This window comes from Schistocerca gregaria, chromosome X (genome assembly GCF_023897955.1).
Source record: "Schistocerca gregaria isolate iqSchGreg1 chromosome X, iqSchGreg1.2, whole genome shotgun sequence".
In the NCBI taxonomy this organism is placed as follows: Eukaryota; Metazoa; Arthropoda; class Insecta; order Orthoptera; family Acrididae; genus Schistocerca; species Schistocerca gregaria.
Window position 1 is genome coordinate 188,617,940 of NC_064931.1, and position 22,153 is coordinate 188,640,092.

Here is a 22,153-nt window from a genome sequence, read left to right on the forward strand (position 1 = left end):
TACAGATTTTAGATTTCGTCTCATCTTTTATGCTTTCACTATGTGTGTTTAATGTTCATTCTTTTATAATTTGACTCCTCTGACTGAGTCCATCCACTTTTAGCAGACCCACTTTCTTATGTAACCCACTTTGGAATCGCGGGACTGATGACATTGCCGTTCGGTCTCGTACTTTCTCAATTAATCAATCAGGGCAAGGACACTAAATTCACAGCTATTCACACTATTGTGTGAAGAAGTGAAAGGTAAATTTAAAAGTTTGCTTCTTCATACTGAAGTAAGATGGCCCTCGTAGCAATATTTTAATCTGAAGTGGCTGGAGTGAGGCTGAGGTTTTTATGTTTCTTAGTGACAAAACAATGACATGAAGAAATGTTTTGCTAATGATCAGTGGTTATTAAGATTGGCCTATTTAGCTGATACCTTTGACAGGCATGAATCACATTTTGTTATGAGCCTACAGTGATGAGGCACAACAGCTCTCTCAACAGATATTGAAATATCATCTTGCAAACGAAAGTTGACTTATTTTAGTTCACAGGCACTGAACTATAACTTTTTCGCATTCCCTACTCTTACACCATTTGTGGGAGACAATGAACTATCTCCCATGAAAGATTTAGTTAGAGATGTTATTACACAATTATTTCTTCAAAAAATTGTGAAAAGTGCTTTCCTGAAGATTATATAAAATATGACTGGATAAGAAATCCATTTTCAGGGAAAGTACCATAAGAAGTCATCACGAAAGAAGCTTACATCAACATGACTAGTGACAGTTCAGTGGAAAATGCTTCCATAAAGAAAAATCTTTACTGCTGTTTATTATTACTTACACCTATGTGAAAGTGGGTTTTCTGAGTTATTCTACCTAAAAAGTAAATAAGGATCTAGTGTTGAAGGGAGAATTGAGAGTTAAGTTGAGCTCAATGGAGCCATAGCGAGAAGCTCTGATTGATGACAAACAGCAATATGATTCCAACTGAAACATGTAAATGTTCTTTCATCAGAATTAAAATTTCCAAACTGATTAATTACTAATTTTGAAGTTTGATTTCATGTCAAAGTTCAATTTGATTTGATATTCCCTCCCTGCCTTCCCCCCCCCCCCCCCCCCCCCTCCATCCAACACTTCAGGATTCATTAGAATGTAAACAAGCTGTAGTGGAACACCCAAATTTCTAAATTTGTCAAGTAGCACACAGTGACAAAATGTCTGGGAATCACTGTTCTAAGTCAATGCAGTCAAAAGATACGGCCATTTATGGCACACTCACAGGCTCACTCATCAAAACATATAGATGAACTACTTATATACTAAATTAAATTAAGTTGCATATACCACACCAGATTTTGGTCACCATGGTATCTTTGAACACAAATTTGGCCATCTATTTGAAACAAGTTGAAGCTGAATTTATATGAAAACTCAGTATTTTGTCATTCAGCACACTACTGGTGGTGTTGACATGTGCTTTACCATATCAGGTGTTGGGGTTTCTGGGCAATGGGAACCTACACAGTGGCTTGCAGCAGATAATGTCAGACTGTCAAAGCTGATAGGTATTCTCCCATTGCAGTGCTTCAGCGTGAAACTTGCTCTCTGCATGAAAGTGTATGATCTGCTCTAATCGCAAACACCACTGTGATAGTGACATGTTGTTTACAATCATTCCGCTCTGTTTGAATATTCTCATATGCTGGTGTGTGTGCTGAGACAAAAGAGGCATATTTGGATTTGATTTCACATATCCACCTTGATTCATGACTCGTCACATTCTGAACACTCCTCACTTCATGAATGTTTTCAGTAATAAAGTAGATGGCAGTGTGGGATCTACATGTGCCCTATCTCATTCTAATCTAGTCACTTATTATACTGTTCCCATGTCCTCAGAGTTTGGTTTATTTTAACAATTATTTATGAATGTTTAATTTTCACAAGTGTTAGTGCATTGGTTTGTCAAAAATTCATTCATCGTGTGAGTTTTGAAATTGTCACTCTACATGAATGTTCATGTTGTTAGAATGAGACAGGTGTGCAGTGATTGGGTTAATTCTTGATTTCAGCAACAAGTAAATCTACACCAGGTCTGTCTGATCATTCAAGCAGCCACTGTACTGCCCAAGAGAATGGTTACTAAAATCAGATCACAGTTGCACCATATGGTTACTTAGAACCATTAGCCACTGCTGTGACCCATGAAAATTGGACATTTACAATCAATCATTAGGTTTACTTAATGAAAGCAGCAGTGATCTCTAAAAATTAAATTTGTGTGGGCACTAGTGATGGACATATGTAGGTGCAGCATCAACCAGAAGAGTTATTCTTTTTCCAAGTGCTACAGTAGTAACAAACAACTGGCATGCCACTATGATTTCAGAATTGTACTGAGCTGTTATATAATTAAACTGATGGTGTTGAGAGTGCTGCAGTGCAGGTTGTATACATCATAGGATGATGTTCACAGAGTATGCTGAAAAAACTAGTAATTCCACTTTCTGCCACCAGGTGAAAATATTATGCCGTGATCAGTCAAAATGTGAAATATGTTCTGTTTTGACGTCAGTATACTGCTTGTTACTTGGTGATGCACATGGATTTTGTTTTGTGAAGTGACTATTGGTGTAAAGGGTAAAGAAAGTTGAAGTTTTCCAAATGAAATACACTGGCTAAGACGGTGCTGGTAAAGTTGTTTAATCAGAACGGCGTGACTAGCAGTGCTGAATTGTGGGAATGTTACTGACAGAAACAGCTGCAAGAGGCCCCATGTCAGTAAATGGGCTAAAGAATATGATGAAGAAATTCTAAGAAACAGTTGAACTACATGGTGCAGCAGGAGAGGGAGGTGGCCCATTCTCATGGCAGGTGGCGAAGTTGAGGTAGCTATAGTCAGCCATGCAGCGCATGCTACAATTTCTGTAGCAAGTGTTCAAGCTGTGTCACAGAAGACTTTGTTGTACATGTTACACTGGTATCCATATAAGCCTGAGAATGTGCACCGAATGTAGCCCCGAGATAGATTACAGTGCTGTGACTTTGCCCTTCATTTTTTGGCATACATGGAAGTGGATTACATGTGACCAGGGAATATTCTTTGGATGACAAGGCACATTTTACTGTGCATGGTGCCATGAATGCACAGAACTTTTACATATGGGCTCATGTCGTGTACTCAGTTTATGTGACTATGTGGTCTGGTTTCACGAGCTCCATTCTGAGTTCATTTTTCTTCAAGGAGATGACACTTTTATGGCCTGTTAGATGTACATTATAAGGACCTCCTTGTGCAACACATGATGCCAGCTTCGCAAGAACGCAACTGTGTCCACACCACTATTTTCATGCAAGTTTGGGTGGCACCACATGTTGCTTGCTAGGCAAAAGATTTGCTTTGAGAAACCTTCAGAAATGACCACATCATCTCTGGGCAATTTCATGATTTGTAGTCTTCCAGATTCCCGATCTAAATCCGTGTGACTTCTGATTGTGGGGATATCTGTAACATCCTGTTTATCAGCGTGTGATGACACATCACTCTGATTACACTGGGTGCGAGCAACTGTCGACTGTGTTGTGTTATGGAGGTAGGATGTTGCTGAATCAGAAGAACATGTTAAACACATGCTGTAACTTGTGACCATATCTTAATAAGTGGCCAGAACCACTGTTACCATGTGTTTGATCATTCGTCCTCTTTTCTTGCACGCACACCATAATTACACTTCTGTATTTTCACCTGGTGGCAGAATGCAGAACTATTATTTTTTCAGCCTATTCTGTGAGTGCACCACTTAATGAACATACCTATGATGTTTCAGCATCCTCCGATGTACACAGCCCACACTGCAGCACTCAGACCACTATCAGTCCAATGATAACTACCGAGTAATATATTATGGCCACTCGCTTACTTCAGTATTAATTTTATCATGCAATTTAAAAAAAATGGCCTGCAGAAATGTAACCAGTTTCAGTTTTGAAATATCCTGTACAACCAATGTTAAGAGGATGTAGAGAAATTTTCCCATTACTAAAAAAGTGATTGATTTATCTTGTCTCATTGAGTCCTCTGTGATATACTGTGTCACCCTATTCAGTTACTACTGTGAAAATATGACAATAACATTTTATGCTATAATTATTGTTCTTAATAGATATGAACTAATTTATATTTATTAAGGGCTAAAAGGGAGATCTTTTGAATACACCGAGTTGACAGAAATCATGGGGTACTGCCTAATATTTTGTCAGATCTCCTTTTGCCCAGCGTAGTGCAATGACTCATTGTGAAATGGACTCAACAAGTGGTTTTAGTCCCTTGCAGAAATATTGAGCCATGCTGCCTCTACAGCTGTCCATAATTGCGAAAGTGTTGCAGGTGCAGAATTTTGTCATGAACTGACCTCTCTGGTATATCCAAAAATGTTGTATGGGTGGCCAAATCATTTGCTTGAATTGAGCATTGGGTCCCTGAGTGGCTGCAAATGATCTCCAAGTAGCTGAACATAATCATTTCCAGTCAGTGATCAGTCCAGTAGGACCAGAGGACCCAATCCATTTCATGTAAACACAGCACACACCATTGTGGAGCCCTAACCACTTGCACTGTGCCTTGTTGACTACCTGGGTTCATGGCTCCATAGTGTCTGTGCCACACCATCAGCTCTTACCAACAGAAGTAGAGACTCCTCTGACCAGGCCACAATTTTGCAGCTGTCTATGGTCCAATCGATAGGGTCATGTGTCTAGGAGGTGCGCTGCAGTTGATGTCATGCTGTTAGCAAAGGCACTTGTGTCAGTCATCTACTGCCATATCCCATTAACACCAAATTTCACTACACTGACCTAGCGGATATGTTTGCCGTACATCCCACATTGATTTCTGAGGTTATTTCATGCAGTGTTGTTTCTCTGTTAGCATTGACAACTCTACACCAATGCGACTGCTCCTTTTGGTATTCTCAGCACACTCCTGACACTGTAGATCTCAGAATATTGTATTCCCTAACAATTTCCAAAATGGAATGTCCCATGCATCTAACTCGACTATCATTCCATATTCAAAGTCTTTTAATTCCCATAATGTAGCCATAATCACATTGAAAACCTTTTCACATGAATCCTCTGAGTACAAATGACAGCTCCACCAATGCACTGCCCCTTTTATACCTGTGTATGCAATGCTACTGCCATCTGTATATGTTCATATCACTATCCCATGATTTTTGTCACTTCAGTGTACTTTTTCCAACTTATGTTGTGTAGCACTGTAGGGTCTGTTAGGTAAGCAGCACAAACTGATGATTTTATTTATGATAATTGTTTTTTCTTGCATGCATCTCTCACATTTTCAGCCAAAGGTATGTCATAGTTTGAAAGTATTAAATATTTCTTTTCCTATCTTTTGTAGATAAAGTGTTAATCAAAGATTTTAAAGATTAATTTTGATCATTAACCTTTATAGTTTGTGTTACCGTGTACTTTTACTACACTACTAACAGATTCTTTATGCCATCACAAGGAATTTGAACATGACTATCATCACACATTATGAAGAAACATACATAACACTGAGGAATTAACAAAACTGTAGTGTCCTGCCATCGGCAGAAAAGAACTAATGATCATGTTTAAACACACTTTATTTAACTAAAACCACCTTCTTGGCTTACACTAATTTCTAAATGCAAGAACAGCAAGAAGCACAACAGTTCTTGTGCTGAAAAAAAGCCAGATAAGAGTACAAGACTATGAAAAGAAATAATAACCAAAATACTACTCTACACAATTACAAAGTGGCATTATGCCCTACAAAATACAACTTTCTACTGAGGGTTGTGGCAAGTGCCTACTAGGCTAGAGCCAGTGTAGGTACTGGCCGGAGCTGTCCTAGCTGTAGCTACACACTGCCAGTATGACTCTGCTGGCATGCTTATACCACTGATTCGGCGGAGCAATACACGTAGTCACATTAGTTCCGATTGGTGGATCTCTGTCACTTGACTTTTCACGAAGTATTGCTATGTGTATGTGGAAAGTCTGTTGATGTTTACATGCACTGGCGATGTTTTGATCTGAGCTCTTGAAGGGAGATCGGCAGCCCAACTAGCTTGTCCTGTTGTGTGGGCCCTCTAACTGATAAGGGGCTGCTATGACAAAATCAAGATGTCCAATCATCTGTGTTTAGGAAAACTGTTTTTCATTCATTTTAGATGTACTAGTATAATGCATACTAAATTTTGATTGTATTATAGCATTTTCTCTTACTCCTCTCTTGTATTTGATCTAGTTGACTGCACAAGTAGTACTTCTTCACTGCAGTGCTATATTTTTTAACTAAATATTTGCATTATGTACTCATTTCTTGAAGGTCTGAAGTTTATGCTTTGCGTAATTTGTTATGTCTTTTGTATGTGATACCAGCAATATTTATTTATTTATCATATGATGACAGGAGACAACAAAAACAACAACAGCAGCAGCAGCAACAAATATTATATATTTTTCTGCAAATATACAGACAATCTAAAGTTCATAATGGGTTCATAGTACAGGTTTAAAATCCTGTCACAAGCTTCTGCAGGCAGATTGTCAATGTCTTCTGTGATCCCTTTGAAAGCACTGAGGAAAGATTCAAATGTTATATGATGTACAGTTTGCTGCTCTGCACCATAGTCACATTCAGGAGAGGACTTCCATCCCCATTGACAATGCTCCTCATCTGCCCTGGTCAGTTCTGATCTGGTTCAGTATGTACCAGTGTTGGGGTGGAGGAAAACCCTGCTTATCAGTCCCAGAGAGTTTTAATTAGTTGGTGATGCATCAAGGAAGTTTGCTCCTGCCATTGAGTGTTGCAAATGTTCAAATGTGTATGAAATCTTATGGGACTTAACTGCTAAGGTCATCAGTCCCTAAGCTTATGCACTACTTAACCTAAATTATCCCAAGGACACACACACACACACACACACACACACACACACACACACACACACACACACACACACACACACACATGCCCGAGGGAGGACTCGAACCTCCGCCGGGACCAGCTGCACAGTCCATGACTGTAGCGCCTTGGCCCGCTCGGCTAATCCCACGTGGCTGAGTGTTGCATGTTGAAGCAACTGGTATGCTGTTCACCTCAGTTGTTGGGGTTCTGATAATGGAAATTCTGAATTAACTTGTAACTGTCAGTCGTTTTCTAATTTTGTCCACATGCTCAACAATGAAGCTTATCTTCTTATGGATGATGGTGAAATACGGGGAATTACTGGTAGCTATTGTAGCTAGGAGACCACTTTAGGAATCACCTATCTATTACGCTCCATGTGTCACCTAAGTGAGCAACAACTGATAAGATGAGACTGACTGAGAAGTTATTTAAGATAGTTCAAAGATTACGGAGGAAATATCTCTCAAGAGTTTCTTCTCAGGACACTCAACTTCATAAGACTGGACCTCCAATATCAGTTTACCAACTGAACATATAAGGTGGAAGCAGAGCAAAAAACAAACATTTAAAATTTTTAATAATTAATTCTGATAACTGTAGAGGATTTATGACATATTGTGACTATGACATTGACAATTATACAATTATTTGCTTTGTTGCAATAAGTGACACTGTAAAATTAAAAATAACTAGTTACCAATAAGAGATAGATGTATAGTTATTCATGCTATAAATGAAATTGCAGATGATAATTTCAGTCCTCTACATTCAGTCAGTGGCATCTGTAGCTGGTAATTAATAGGTGCAAACATATCTGTATACCATTCTGATGCATGATGAAAAATGATCATTGTGCATTACAACTATAAAAACTGGTATTTGTCCTAATGGTACATGCCAAGTTGGTTCTCTTGTTTAATGTACTATGCTATAATCCTTCAATATCATCAAAATAACACCATGAACATTGTTACACTTCTTTTACTCTTACACTTTCACGCTGAATGGCCTAATGATGACAGAAATTAACAAGACTAATTATCATAATCTTATCATATGGAACTCATAACGCAACTTTATTTGGCAATATGAAATAAGGTTTCTCTCTTAATGTAGGAGACATGATGTAAAAAGCTGAGCCTTAATCGCAAGGACAATGTGACGACAATAAAATAATCACGAGAACAAAGAATGAAGCAAAAGTGTTACAGAAACTAATCATTAATAAATCATTCTTTAAAGAACTCATGGCATAATGAATAAAATTTAAAAAAATATTAGTGTTAAGAATACTAACAAAGGGCTAAAAAGGAAATAATCATCATTGTTTAGTATAATAGAAAGTTAATGATGTTAGTGACAGTAATCAGAGTAACTTCAGCACAGGTACATGAAAGTGCTACATATAAGCTTGAGGACATTATTCTGCTTCTAATGCACATGACCAGTTAATGATCATGTTTAACCAGCTATGGGAGCTTGTTGCTTTCATCACAACTTATTTGCCTCCTGTAAGTGGACACATCTGTCATGTCATAATGTAAATGGGACATTAAACCTGTATCTTATTTCTTTCTTTCTTTCCTTCCTTCTTTCTGTGAGTAGGCAAGTGGCCATTTCTTCCAAAGTATCAGAGCAGGAACACAAGGGAGGCATTTCTAGTTATCGGGAGCTCCAATGTTAGGCATGTTGTGGAACCCCTTAGCAAAATACTGTCCAGGCCTGAAAAGAAGTCCAATGTATGTTTGGTACGTCCAGCAGGGGGCCTCATCCAAGATGTGAAGGAGACCGTGCCTCTGGCTATCAAGGGTGCAGGTTGAAGGCATCTGCAAGTTGTGGCTCACATCACCACCAATGACATCTGTCACAAGTTCTGAGGCCATCCTCAGTTTGTACTGTTGTTGCTGAGCGGCACCTCCAGGGAGCCATCCACAAGACGCAGTTATGGGCTCACAGCCACAGATTCGTGTGTCATGCACTTCTGTCGGCATCATACCGCTCATCTGGAACCTGCACTTTACCTTAATGATGATCCACTCACTGTAGTGGAAACATATCAGTTCCTAGGACTGGTTTTCGATGCTCAATTGACTTTGTTCCCTCATCTTCGTCAGTTTAAAAAGAAGTTCTGGCAGCACCTCCATGCCCTCCATTGCCTGAGCAACACCAGTTGGGGTGCAGATCGCTCTACACTGCTGCAGCTCTACAGAGCCCTTGTCCAATCCCAAATTGCATATGGGAGGGTGGTTTATGGGTCAGCAGCGCCTTCAGCATTGCATTTACTCAACCCTGTGCACCATTGTGGGGTCCGTTTAGTGACAGGAGCTTTTAGGACGAGACCAGTGACCAGCGTCCTGGTGGAGCCTGGTGTCCCTCCACTGCAGATCAGACATGTGCAACTGCTCGCCAGTTACGCAGCACACATTCATAGTTCCCCTCAGCATCCGAATTGCCATCTCCTTTTCCTGCCCGTGGCAGTCCATCTCCCGCATCGGCAGTCCAAATCAAGACTAACAATTGCGGTTCATGTGCGGTCCCTTCTCTCTGAACTAGAGTCCTTCCCTTTACCACCTCTATTTGTGGTCCGTTCACGTACACCTCCATGGTGTACGCCTCAGACACAGCTTCGTCTGGATGTTTTGCATGGCCCTAAGGACTCCGTTAACCCCACCACTCTCCACTGAAACTGCTTCTCGATTCTTGATGTGTTCCATGGCTCTGAAGCGGTTTACACATACGGCTCAATGCCTGATTGGTATGTAGGCTTCGCATATGTTCATAGAGGACATACTGAGCAGCACTCCTAGTCATATGGTTACAGTGTTTTCACTGCAGAGCTGGTGGCCGTATCTTGTGCTCTTGAGTACATCTGCTCATGACCTGGTGTGTCATTTCTCCTGTGTACTGACTCACTGAGCAGCCTACAAGATATCGACCAGTGCTACCCTCACCACCCTCTGATAGCGTCCATTCAGGAGTCCATCTATGCCCAGGAACAGTCCCGCCGTCCCATGGTGTTTGTGTGGACCCCAGGATATGTTGGAATCCCTGGCAATGTACTTGCCAACATGCTGGCCAAACAGGCAACATGGAAACCACTTCTGGAGATAGGGATCTCCGAAGCTGACATGTGTTCTGTCTTACACCACAGGGTTTTCTGGCTTTGGGAGATGGAATGGCATAACAGCACACACAACAAACTGCATGTCATTAAGGAGACTATGAATGTGTGGAAGTCTTCCATACAGGCCTCTCGCAGGGAATCAGTTGTCCTCTGCCGGCTCCACATTGGCCATATGTGGTTAACGCATGGTTACCTACTCCGTCGCGAGGACCCACCTCAGTGTCGGTGTGGCTCCCAAATGTCAGTCGTCCACCTCATGCTGGACTGTCCAGTTTTAGCTGCTCTGTGGCGGACTTTTAACTTTCCCAGCACCCTACCTTTGTTGTTGGGTAACAGTTCCCCAACAGCAGCTTTAGTTTTACGTTTTATTCGTGAGGGTGGGTTTTATCATTTGATCCAAGTTTTAGCTCATGTCCTTTGTCCCTCTATGTCCTCCACCCTAGTGCTTTTACTGTGGAGGTTTTAATGTGTTGCAGAGTGGCTGGTTTCTCCTTTTTATTCTCATAGTGAGCCAGCCATGGTAATCTCCTCTCTTGTTTTGATCTCTTCTACATGTTTCTTGCGTCTCTGATTTTTTTGTCCAACTTTTTCCATTTTACTGTTTGTTGCCCTTCTGTCATTGTTGTGGTTTTCTCCTTTCTTCCAGCTGTGTTTTGTGTCTCGATTATTTTGCCCCCACCCTTGTGGAATTATTTTAATCAGAACAAAGGACCACTGACCTTGCAGTTTGGTCCCTCCCCATCCCCCTTTTAAACCAACCAACCAATCAAATGCTGTAAAGTTATGTTGAGAGTGTTAGAAGAATGGCAGGAAAATGTTATAACGTCAAGTTGAACACACATATTTCAAGGACAACACAATACATGTAAGTCACAGATCAAGTAAACAAAGTAAGATGTGTGTACACGGTAACAGTCAAATCAGCACTGAGTCCAAGTCTGGCGGCCGCTGGCTGGCTGGTCGCTTAGATGGCGCAGCTGCTGCATGGCTGGCAGACAGCGCCGCATATAGAGAACGTGCGTAACTGCGCGGCGGCACTTTGAAAGATCGGCGAGTCACAACACTTTTCCCCCCTTTGAATTTTTTTCACTGGGCTTGATGGAGGTGGCCTGTAGATTGCCTATGTCCATAGGTGTTGTTTGACTGGCCGTAAAGTCTCGAGAAGGAGGCTTCCCGTACAGACAGGTCGAGATGACAGGAGACGTGGGGGTTGAATCTGCTGGGGCCCCATGCCACAATCTGCCCGTTGCGGCAAGTCCGGTTGTTATGACAGGAGACATGGACGATGTGTCCGTGTCCGTAGGAGAAGGAGGCGAGTAGAGTTGCTTTGACAGATGACGGTCACCTGGTTCCTGCATGGGCATATCTCCTGGTGGTGTCAGTTCTTGTGCTGGCACCGAGATGATGGTGAGAGGACTGCGTTGTGAGTAATGAGAGATTCCAAGATCCCAAGTGCCAGGTAGAACTGAAGGTGGTCCAGGTAGAACTGAAGGTGGTGTAGCGGCATTCGGAACAGGCGTTGCCAGCACACAAGGCCGAAGCTGGTCCGAATGACGCACTGCAACACCCGTGTCTGTCTGGATTTCATACAGGCATTGGCCACGGTGTCGTAAGATGTGGCCAGGACTCCAATTTGGCCACCTGCCATATTCCCGTACCCATACAAGGTCGTCGGCGGTGAACCGGCCAAGCGATGGCACCCACAGCCATGAGGTGGAAGGCCGCAGAAGATAAAGTAGCGTGCGGGGCTGTCAGCTGTGTAAGAGCTCAGCCAGGCTGTGGTTGCCCATTGGGGGTGAAACGGTGAGAAGCCAGAAATTGGAGAAGCGCATCATGTGCAGCAGAAGAAGTCAAGAGTTTCCTCATCTGAGCCTTAAATGTGCAGACCAGTCGTTCAGCCTCACCGTTTGACTGTAGATGGAACGGAGGGGCCGTGACATGTATAATGCCATGACGGGTACAAAAATCCGCAAAATCGTAATAGGCAAATTGCAGATCATTATCAGTAACAAGAGCAGAGAAAAGGCCTTCCAAAGAGAAAATGCGAGCTAGAGCATTGGTGGTTGCCGCGGTGGTAGGCAACGTGCAACGTACAACGAAAGGAAAGTTAAAAGTAGGCATCAATAATGAGAAGCCAATAAGTACCTAAAAAAGGTCCCGTGAAGTCAACATGAATACACTCCCAGGCCTTCTCAGGCTACGGTGACAAAGATGACTTAGGGATGGCAGCCTGTGATGCACAAGGGCCGCAGGCAGTGACCACATGTGCCATTTCAGAGTCGATGCCGGCCAGTACACATGACGGCACACCAGAGATTTTGTATGAGAGACACCCCAGTGCCCTTTGTGAAGGAGGCACAAGACCAAAGCACGCAAAGACACAGGTACCACAACACGCGGTGAAACATTGTCCGTGGAAAAGAGGATAACACCATCCCTAGCCGTGAGACGGTAACGCAAAGCGTAGTAGTTCCGCAACGGATCAGAAGTCTTAGCGGATTGATGATTTGGCCAACCCTTCTGAATACAGCGTAAAACCCAGGAGAGGGTAGGATCAGAACCCATAGCAACCACCAGCTGGTCCCTGGTGATGGGGAACCCGTCTACAACCCGCTGCTCGGCAACATCCAGGTGGAAACACAAAAGTTCACCCCTATCGAATGCCAGATCAGGACCCATGGCAAGGTGAGACAGTGCATCAGCATTCGCATGTTGAGCCGTCGGCCAGAAATGAATCTCATAATTGAAACGAGACAAGTAAAGGGCCCAACGCTGGAGTCAGTGTGCAGCCTTGTCGGGAAGTGACGATGGATGAAACAAGGAAACAAGTGGTTTGTGATCCGTAACAAGATGAAATTTGGATCCATAGATAAAAATATGAAACTTATGAAGAGCATAAATAATGGCCAAAGCTTCTTTTTCAATTTGAGAATACTTTCGTTGGGCAACCGTGAGCGTTTTGGAGGCATAAGCAATGGGTTGTTCAGAAACGTCAGAAAAATGGTGCGAAAGGACTGCACCAACCCCATATTGAGAGGCGTCCATGGCAAGAACAAGATGTTGGCCAGGTTGATAAGTAGCCAGGCACGGGGCCTGTTTCAGCATAGTCTTCAATATCTGGAAAGCCGCATTGCATGACGCGGACCAGTGAAAAGGCACGGGCGCTGCAATGGCTGAGCCACCAAAGCAGATGGTAAAAACCTGTGATAGTATGCTATTTTCCCCAAGAAGGCCTCCAGTTCCTTAACAGACCTAGGGCGAGGAAGGGCATCGATCGCAACGACAGTTTGCTGAAGCGGACGAATACCATCCCGAGAGAGTTGAAACCCCAAGTACGTGATAGATGCCTGAAAAAATTTTGATTTCTGAAGGTTACTCTTAAGACCGGCAGTCTGTAAGACAAGAAAAAGTGTGCGGAGCTTTTGAAGATGTTCTTCAGTGGTGGAGCCAGTGACAACAATGTCGTCCATGTAATTTATACACCCAGGGATAGGGAGCAATAATTGTTCCAAAAATCGCTGAAAGAGAGCAGGGGCACTGGCAACCCCGAATGGCAATCGTTGGTACTGATAGAGGCCGAAAGACGTGTTAAGGACCAGGAACTGCCGGGAAGCAGCATCGAGAGGAAGTTGATGATAAGCTTCTGACAGGTCAAGTTTAGAAAAATACTGGCCTCCAGCAAGTTTAGTGAACATTTCTTCAGGTCGGCGCATAGGGTAAGTGTTGATGAGGCATTGAGCATTTACAGTGGCTTTGAAATTTCCACAGAGATGAATATCACCATTGGGCCTAGCAACGACAACGACAGGAGATGACCACTCACTGGAAGTGACAGGAAGCAAGACCCCTGAAGCAGTGAGACGATCCAGCTCCCGTTTGACCTGATCACGAAGGGCCACAGGAATGGGCGGAGCCTGAAAAAACTTAGGCCGAGCAGTGGGTTTGAGTGTGATATGAGCTTCAAAGTCGTTTGCATGGCCTAACCCAGGAGAAAAAAGGGACGAAAATGTCGTCGACAAGGAATCCAAGTGAGCATAAGGAATAGTATCAGAGACGATATTGACAGAGTCATCTATGGAGAACCCAAAAACGCCAAAGGCATAAAGAATCCAAGTGAGCATAGGGAATAGCATCAGAAACGATATTGACAGAGTCATCTATGGAGAACCCAAAAACGCCAAAGGCATAGAAACCAAAAAGATTCTCCGCATTACGATGGTCGACCACAAATACGGGAACATTGCAAACGATGGATCTGTAAGATACCTCAGCATCAAATAGCCCCAAGAGAGAAATCTTCTGTTTATTGTACATCCGTAATTGCCTAGTGACAGGTGATAGGATTGGAGAACCCAACTGAAGATACGTCTGAGAATTGATGAGAGTGGCAGCAGAACCTGTAGCCACCTGCATGCGAACATCCCGACCAAGTATTTGGACAGTGAGGAATAATTTCCCTGAAAGGGAAGAAGTACCATTGACAGGCAACACAGAAGCAGAATCAGCGTCACGTTCATGATAATCATGTATGCGGTCAGATTTGCAAACGGATGACACATGACCCTTCTTTTTGCAGTTGTGACACATGGCCTGACGTTGGGGACAATCCTCCCGTGAATGTTTCGTAAAACATGAAGGACATTGCCGAGGGTTTCTTAGAGGTTTGTTTATGGTTAGGCTGAGGATGCACTTGGGAGTGTACTGCGGCCACGTCGGCCGGCGGGGACACGCCGCACACGTCGTCAACAACTCACAGAGGTTGTATTTCCCCACACCTCTATTTGCGCTCCATCGGAGCGAGAAATTTCAAAAGACTGCGCGATGGATAGGATTTCATCGAGAGTCGGATTTGCCAACTAAGGGCATGTTGCCTAACGTCTTTGCTGGGCACCGACCGGATAATAGCATCCCGTACCATGGAATTGGTGTGGGATTCTTTGTGAACTTCAGTTACAAATTGACTCTTTCGATTGAGGCTGTGAAGCTCCACATCCCAAGCGCAATAGGATTGATTCGGTTGTTTTTGACAACGATAAATGGCAACATGAGAGGCTACATCGTGCGTATGCTTTACAAAATATGCGGACAGAAGTGAGCACATTTCAGCAAAGGACAAAGACGCAGGATCTTTCAAAGGAGCCAATTGCGACAACAACCGATATATTTGAGGTGAAAGCCATGAAAGGAACAGAGATTTACATGTTTGTTCATCTGCGGCATGAAATGCCAAGAAGTGCTCTCGAAGACGTTTTTCATAATCAGACCAGTCTTCTGCCGTCTCATCGTAAGGTGAAAAAGGAGGTATAGACAATGACGAGAGATTCCCCGCATTGGATGCTGCGGCGAATTCATGAATCACTGATGTGACAAGTGTTTGCCGTTCAATGAGACCTTGCAATAGTTGCTCTAAAGTAGCCATGGAAACCTGTTGGTCAACGATGATAAAGAAAAATTCACTACCTTGTTGCCAATTGTTATAACATCAAGTTGAACACATATATTTCAAGGACGCCACAATACATGTAAGTCACAGATAAAGTACACAAAGTAAGATGTGTGTACATGGTAACAGTCAAATCAGCAATGAGACCAAGTCTAGTGGCCGCTGGCTGGCTGGCCGCTTTGGTGGCGCGGCTGCTGCATGGCTGGCAAATAGCGCCGCATGTAAAGAACGCACATAATTGCGCGGCAGCTTTTTGAAAGATCGGCGAGTCACAACAGACAATCACCAAATTAAACAGTCATCAAAGATAAATGAAAATAAAGTCAATTTCATAATCACAACACCCGAAATATTCACCAGCTCAAAACAGTTCAATATGATGATACACAAATTAACACATGCAATAGTCTGTCTGTTCTTAGTTCCGTAAATCAAACGGCAAAAGTTAGTCCTACTCTGGAGCACATTCAGACCTTTCGAAATATGAAGTCCCTTCAAAAGTTAGAGCATTGTTAGCGTCCATTCGCCACCCAGAAACAACAACCTATATGACTGAATGGCACATCTTACTGTAGGCAGGTCTACCTTCTTCCAGAACTCACCACAAAGTGTCCAAAATTGCTCCCTTGAGCTCTTCAATCAAGGAGTCCCAGTCTCCACTTGACCCCATAGTGTTCCGCTAATATTTGCTTTTCCATTGGCTGAAGGCCATCTCCACCAAAAATGTGTCATCCTTAAGCTCTACAGACTTGATCTGTTTCAACATGACCACTTCCTTGACTAAAATAATGTGTTACAACAATATTTAAATAAAAAAATGTCATAAACTTTCAGTTACACTTAGGTTATTCACAGTACTTATTTAAAAAGAGGTTTTTTCATTAATAAATAAGCCAGAATTCTTGCACTAGTGCGCTTGTGTTAAGTGATAACAGATTGTTGCTAAAAACTGCTTAAACAATTATTTATGCCTACCTGACGTAAACATCTTCTGGAACTCTTTCCAATTGTGGTGTCCGTTAACACATGCAATTGACCACTATTAAATTAGCACAGTTTTTTAATATGTCTTGTAATAGACATTTAAATAAAGTTATTGGCAAAATAGTAAACTATCCATTAAATTAAAAAAAAAAAAAAAACAAATAGAATACTACGTAAGGTGCAAATCCAGGACGGAATGTAGTTGTGTGGTTTCAGTTGCCTGAGACTGCAGCCATATGTGTGAGGTGCATTTGCATGAGTGTGTGTGCATGTGCGTATGTGTGTCTTATTGTTGATGAAGGTCTTCATGGCCAAAAGCTATAATTGTGAGAGCCTTTTTGTTGTGCTTATCTGCAACTCAGCATCTCCGCTTTATGGTGATTGGCATCCTTCTCACAGTATATAAGGTGCTCAAGCTATGCTCACTTGCTGTGAAAATGTGGAGAATACAGTGTTCTGACAAACATTTGTATAATGAAAAAGATATTGTAGATCAATACATAACATAGTTACAGATACATAGCTTTCAGGGATGTTAGCTTTAGGACAATCCTATCATCTGAGATATTGTAAGTGGAAATCGCATGAAGCATTCAAAAATTGTTAATCCAGAGGTTCATTGTGTAAATGTTTATTCACTATGAGATATTAACTTCTGTAGTTTTAAAGATATTGAAATACTGTTGCCATTGGATGGGATGCATCTCATCTTTGTGGAAGTGCCTTTTTATTCAGATTTTCGTTAATATTTAGTTGTAAATTGTTATAGACTCATGAAGAGCTGTAAGAAGCCATCTTTCAGTTTGTCTCAAAGCCTGCCATTGCTTAGACAATCTCCTGCACAAGGGCTATTTGAGTAACAGCTGTGAAAATTTTCAACTTTGAGATTTTTCCCATTTCCAGCGATGTTGCTATTCTTTGTACCCGGACACACTCATATCAGTCACCTAGCTGGAAGCCGAAGTCACTGTGGCATGCCCTGAGATCTGGGCCCGCTAGCGTTCAGCCATACATGAAATACATCTTATCTTGTAGCAATTCTAGGTAGCTGATTAGCTTGCCTACAGATGTGTAATGTTACAGTTCCTTGCTTAGCTTGCATGTAATGTGAATCTCTCACCCAGCCCAAAGTCTCAAGCAGCTGACTCCTGCATAAGAAAGATAAAAGAACTGCAGGTGCTCATCAGAGACAAGGGCATAGCCAGGAGTGCCATAGGAAAGTATGGTATGCCAGATTTTTTTCTTTATACATAAATGGTGTGAAGAATTGGGTGCACAGCAGTCTGTGACTGTTGTTTATGCTGTAATGGATGGGAAAGTGTCATTGCTGAGTGTCTGTAGGAGGAGACAGGATTATTTAGACAGAATTTCTAATTTTTATGATGAGTGGCAGTTATCTAAATGTAGAAATGTATGTTAATGCAGATCAGAATAAAAAAGCAATCCCATAATGTTTGAATATAATATTAGTGGTGTGCTGTGTGGCACACTCATATTGACATCTGTTCATAATGTTGCGAAATGATAAGAAATGGAGTGAGCAAATAAGGACTGTAGCAGGGAAGACGAATTGTCGAGTTTGGTTTATTGTAAGAATTCTAGGAAAGTGTAGCGCATCTGTAATGGAGACAGTGCATAGAACACTAGTTCAACACATTCTCGAGTACTGCGAGAGTTTTTAGGTTTCCCACTAGGTCAGATTGAAGGAAGACATTGAAGCAATTTGGTAGTGTGCAGCTAGATATTGTTACTGGTAGTAGGAATGCCAAGTAGTGGTACAAGGTATACTCTGCTATGCACCACGTGGTGGCTTACAAAATATGCATGTGGATGCAGACGTGCTCTACTGTTTTGAGTCGCCTCCAGGAGGCCAGATTTAGTGGAATGGTTGACTTAGCAACAGTCTTGTAGTTGTAACAGAGATGAAATTCTTTTACTCTTGGCAAAGTATACACTGCCTTTCTATTTAAAGATACCAGTCCTACAGCATGTTTGAGAGCCTCTATGAAATCTGGAGTGAATGAAGAAGAGTGACAACAAAAGGCAGACTTTATAGGTTCATATCCCACTCCAGCACAAAGTTTTTACTTGTCAGATATAAGCAACATAGTGTATCACCTAGTAAGAATAAAAGAAATCCATCTCCATTACTCATTATATTGCACAAAAGTGCACTCATTATAATTACATTTTCCACTTATCCTAAATATGTATTCTTGTGATAGTGCTATTTAAGTAGTACTGGAAATATCTGGTTCCTGTATTTCTGACCATTACAGAAGAATTCGAAATTTTCCTTGTTTCAGATGTTCTAATCAAAACAACAGGACAGCAAACCAGCCTGATGTAAGTACAAATTTTTCTCTAAGTCAAAAAGTGTTTATGAAGTATTATCTCATATATTTAAGTAAATGGAGAAAATTATTAAACTTCTGTGTCAAATATAGCTACAATACAGAATGTTTCCCATACAATGTTAGTGGTTCATCCAGTGCAATGAGGGTGGGCTTTGCCAGAATGGCATATCAGTTACAACCAACCAGACATGTTAGGATGCCACTTAGCACTTCAGACAGTTGTGTTAGTAGCATCTGCTAACAGAACAGTGCACAAAGCAAAATGAAACCCTGCAAACTAACTGCAATGAATTGACTGAACAATACAGATACTGTTGCTCAGTGTCAGTAGTGCAACTAGCTATTATAATGTGTGCATAATCGAGAGGCTGATCGTGATGTGTCTCTTTTTCTGACAAATTGTGGCTGCATTTATCTGATTACATGAATTCGCAGGAAAGTAGTTGTTGGAGTTTTGAAAATCCTCATCAGCAACACTGAGAGCCTCTAAATGATGAAAAAGACATGAGCAGAGTATGTGATTAGTGCAACACAAATATATTGGACTGATCTTTTTCCACCAGTAAGTTCTGGTAGCAGAACTTACTGGTGGAAAAAGATCAATAAACAGCAACCTTTTTCAGGGAACTACCAATTAATTAAAGGGCCTTTGGTTAATTCATGCAATACAGTTCAAGAGCACACTACCAATGCACCTGTGACAGTATTACAGGGATAGTTCTGTTCCATTAATAATCACTATTGAGGAGCAAATTGTTGTTGAATAATACTAGAATACTGTCATATTAGCAGTTCAAATGTTTAGTGACTACTGTGAATATTGTACAGCATCAGGATAATTTTTTGATTTATCTTATTCTCCCATTGAACTTGAGTTTTATCAGTAGCATCGAACTCCCTGAGTTTTCCAAACCACTGATTCTGATGAACTTGTACAAAATACAGCTGTAAACTGGATTTTGTGGCTTATTTTTACTCCTTCAGTTTGCATTGTTCGAAAATTGGAATTCTTACTAAGTTATTACCAGCTGAAACTGAGTCTCAAAGTTTCCTCTCTTTCCTAATGATGTTAATATGAGTAAACTAAACATAAAGACTTACCAAACTGACATTCTCTCTCCCTCCCTCCCTCCCTCCCTGTCCCCCTCCCTCTCCCTCCCTCCCTCCCTCCCTGTCCCCCTCCCTCTCCCTCTCCCTCACACTTTTGTACAAAAACTGTTGCCATATTAGAATATAGCCTTCACATTTCAGTGGCAATTTCCAAATGTTCTCTTTTGTATCCTACAGACATTCTCCCTCCCTCCCTCCCTCCCTCCCTCCCTCTCTGTCCCCCTCCCTCTCCCTCTCCCTCACACTTTTGTACAAAAACTGTTGCCATATTAGAATATAGCCTTCACATTTCAGTGGCAATTTCCAAATGTCCTGTTTTGCATCCTTAAGGAGTTACCTAGAAATGGAAGTAAGACAGTTAATAAATCATATTTTACTATTATTTATGGTGTTTCTTTCAGTACCAGTGGTAAAGTCAGTAAGAGAAGTTATAATAAAGTTGTGTTCTTACTACATTATACCTACCAGAGGTAAACAGGGATTATGACTTAGGCAGACTAAATAACTAAATGCCCCACTTCAGGTTAAGATATAAATTATATCTTCTTTACATCAAACCCTTGCATCTCTCTTCATGTATAATTTTGCTAACTGTCTATAATGATTTGAGTAAAGTTTAGTGGTGCATAACTATAAACATCTGAGAAAGTGATAAATTTTAAGTGTGTCTCAATAAGTTTCACCTATTATTTAATCTTCACACATTTATTTAACTGAATTCAATTTAAGTCATTTCTTTTTAATGGTTCCAGTGCTCTTCTTCATCTGGAAGTGTAAAAGTAGCACGCACACCAACTGATTACACAAACGAGGCAGATTTACGGCCTGTAAGTAGTTTTAAAGATCTTATTCTATCCATAGTAGTTTATAATTTACACACCATTCAATTCTGTATGGAAGCAGACAGTATTATAAAGAAAACCATCTACTCACATTGCAGAAATTTTGAGTGATGGGGATATGCAGAAAGCCCTGCCAGTCTTCAGACAAAAAGTATCCTCCTCATCTCATCCTTAAACAGATCTTCAATGACATATACCACAAACATACAAAATATCTGTAGCGAAGGAGTATGATCTTATCTTCCACTGATCAGACGGAACATTATGACCACTTACATAATAGCCAGTATTTTCACCTTCGGCATGGTTAACAGCAGCAGTGTGTCATGGCAAGGAAGCAATGAGGCCCTTGTAGGTCACTGAAGGTAGCTGGCACCACATCTGCACACGCAAGTCATGTAATTCCCATTAATTCCAGGGAGGGTGTCGAGGAGCTCTTTTGCCACATTCAATCACGTCACTGATGTGTTTGATCCGGTTCATATCTGGTGAGTTGGGAGGTCAGCACATCAACTGGAAGGTGTCACTGTGATCCTTGAACCACACCATCCCATTCCTGGCCTTGTGAGGTGGTGCATTATCGTGTTGAAAAATGCCACTGCCATTGGGAAACATTATCATCATGAAGAGGTGTACATAGTCTACAACCGAAGTATAGTACTTCTTGAACATCATGATGCCTTGCATGAGCTCCACTAGACCCAAGGATGCTCACATGAATGTTCCCCAGAGCGTAATGGAGCTGCCACCAACTTGTCTCTTTCCCACGGTACAGTGGTGGAGGCGCTGCTACACTATAAGACGATGGATTTGCATCCTCCCATTGGCACGATGAAGAAGGTATCAGGATTCATCACACCATATAACACTCTATAACTGTACCAATGTTTAATGCTGATAATGGTCACATCCCCCCGCCCCCCAATGAACCATGGACCTTGCCGTTGGTGGGGCCGCTTGCGTGCCTCAACGGTACAGATAGCTGTACTGTAGGTGCAACCACAATGGAGGGGTATCTGTTGAGAGGCCAGACAAACATGTGGTTCCTGGAGAGGGGCAGCAGCCTTTTCAGTAGTTTCAGGGGCAACAGTCTGGATGATTGGCTGATCTGGCCCTGTAATGCTGACCAAAACGGCCTTGCTGTTTTGGTACTGCAAACGACTGAAACCAAGGGGAAACTACAGCCGTGATTTTTCCCGAGGGCATGCAGCTTTACTGTTTGATTAAATGATGATGGCATCATCTTGGGTAAAATATTATGGAGGTAAAATAGTCCCCCATTCGGATCTCTGGGTGGGGACTACTCAAGAGGACATCGTTATCAGGAGAAA

General features: G+C 41.8%; 1 protein-coding gene across 3 annotated transcripts in view; it reads left to right on the top strand.

The window, feature by feature from the left end:
• The window catches only part of LOC126298476 (dynein axonemal assembly factor 11-like), a 307,265-nt gene that overhangs the window by 179,988 nt on the left and 105,124 nt on the right, over window positions 1-22,153 (top strand). For 2 of the 3 annotated variants that reach the window (XM_049989810.1, XM_049989811.1), the window contains exons 7-8: window positions 18,820-18,859; window positions 20,733-20,807. In XM_049989810.1, the coding sequence (XP_049845767.1) occupies window positions 18,820-18,859; window positions 20,733-20,807 (115 nt within the window). The remainder of the gene's footprint in view (window positions 1-18,819; window positions 18,860-20,732; window positions 20,808-22,153) is intronic. The other variant, XM_049989812.1, reaches the window with a different exon arrangement.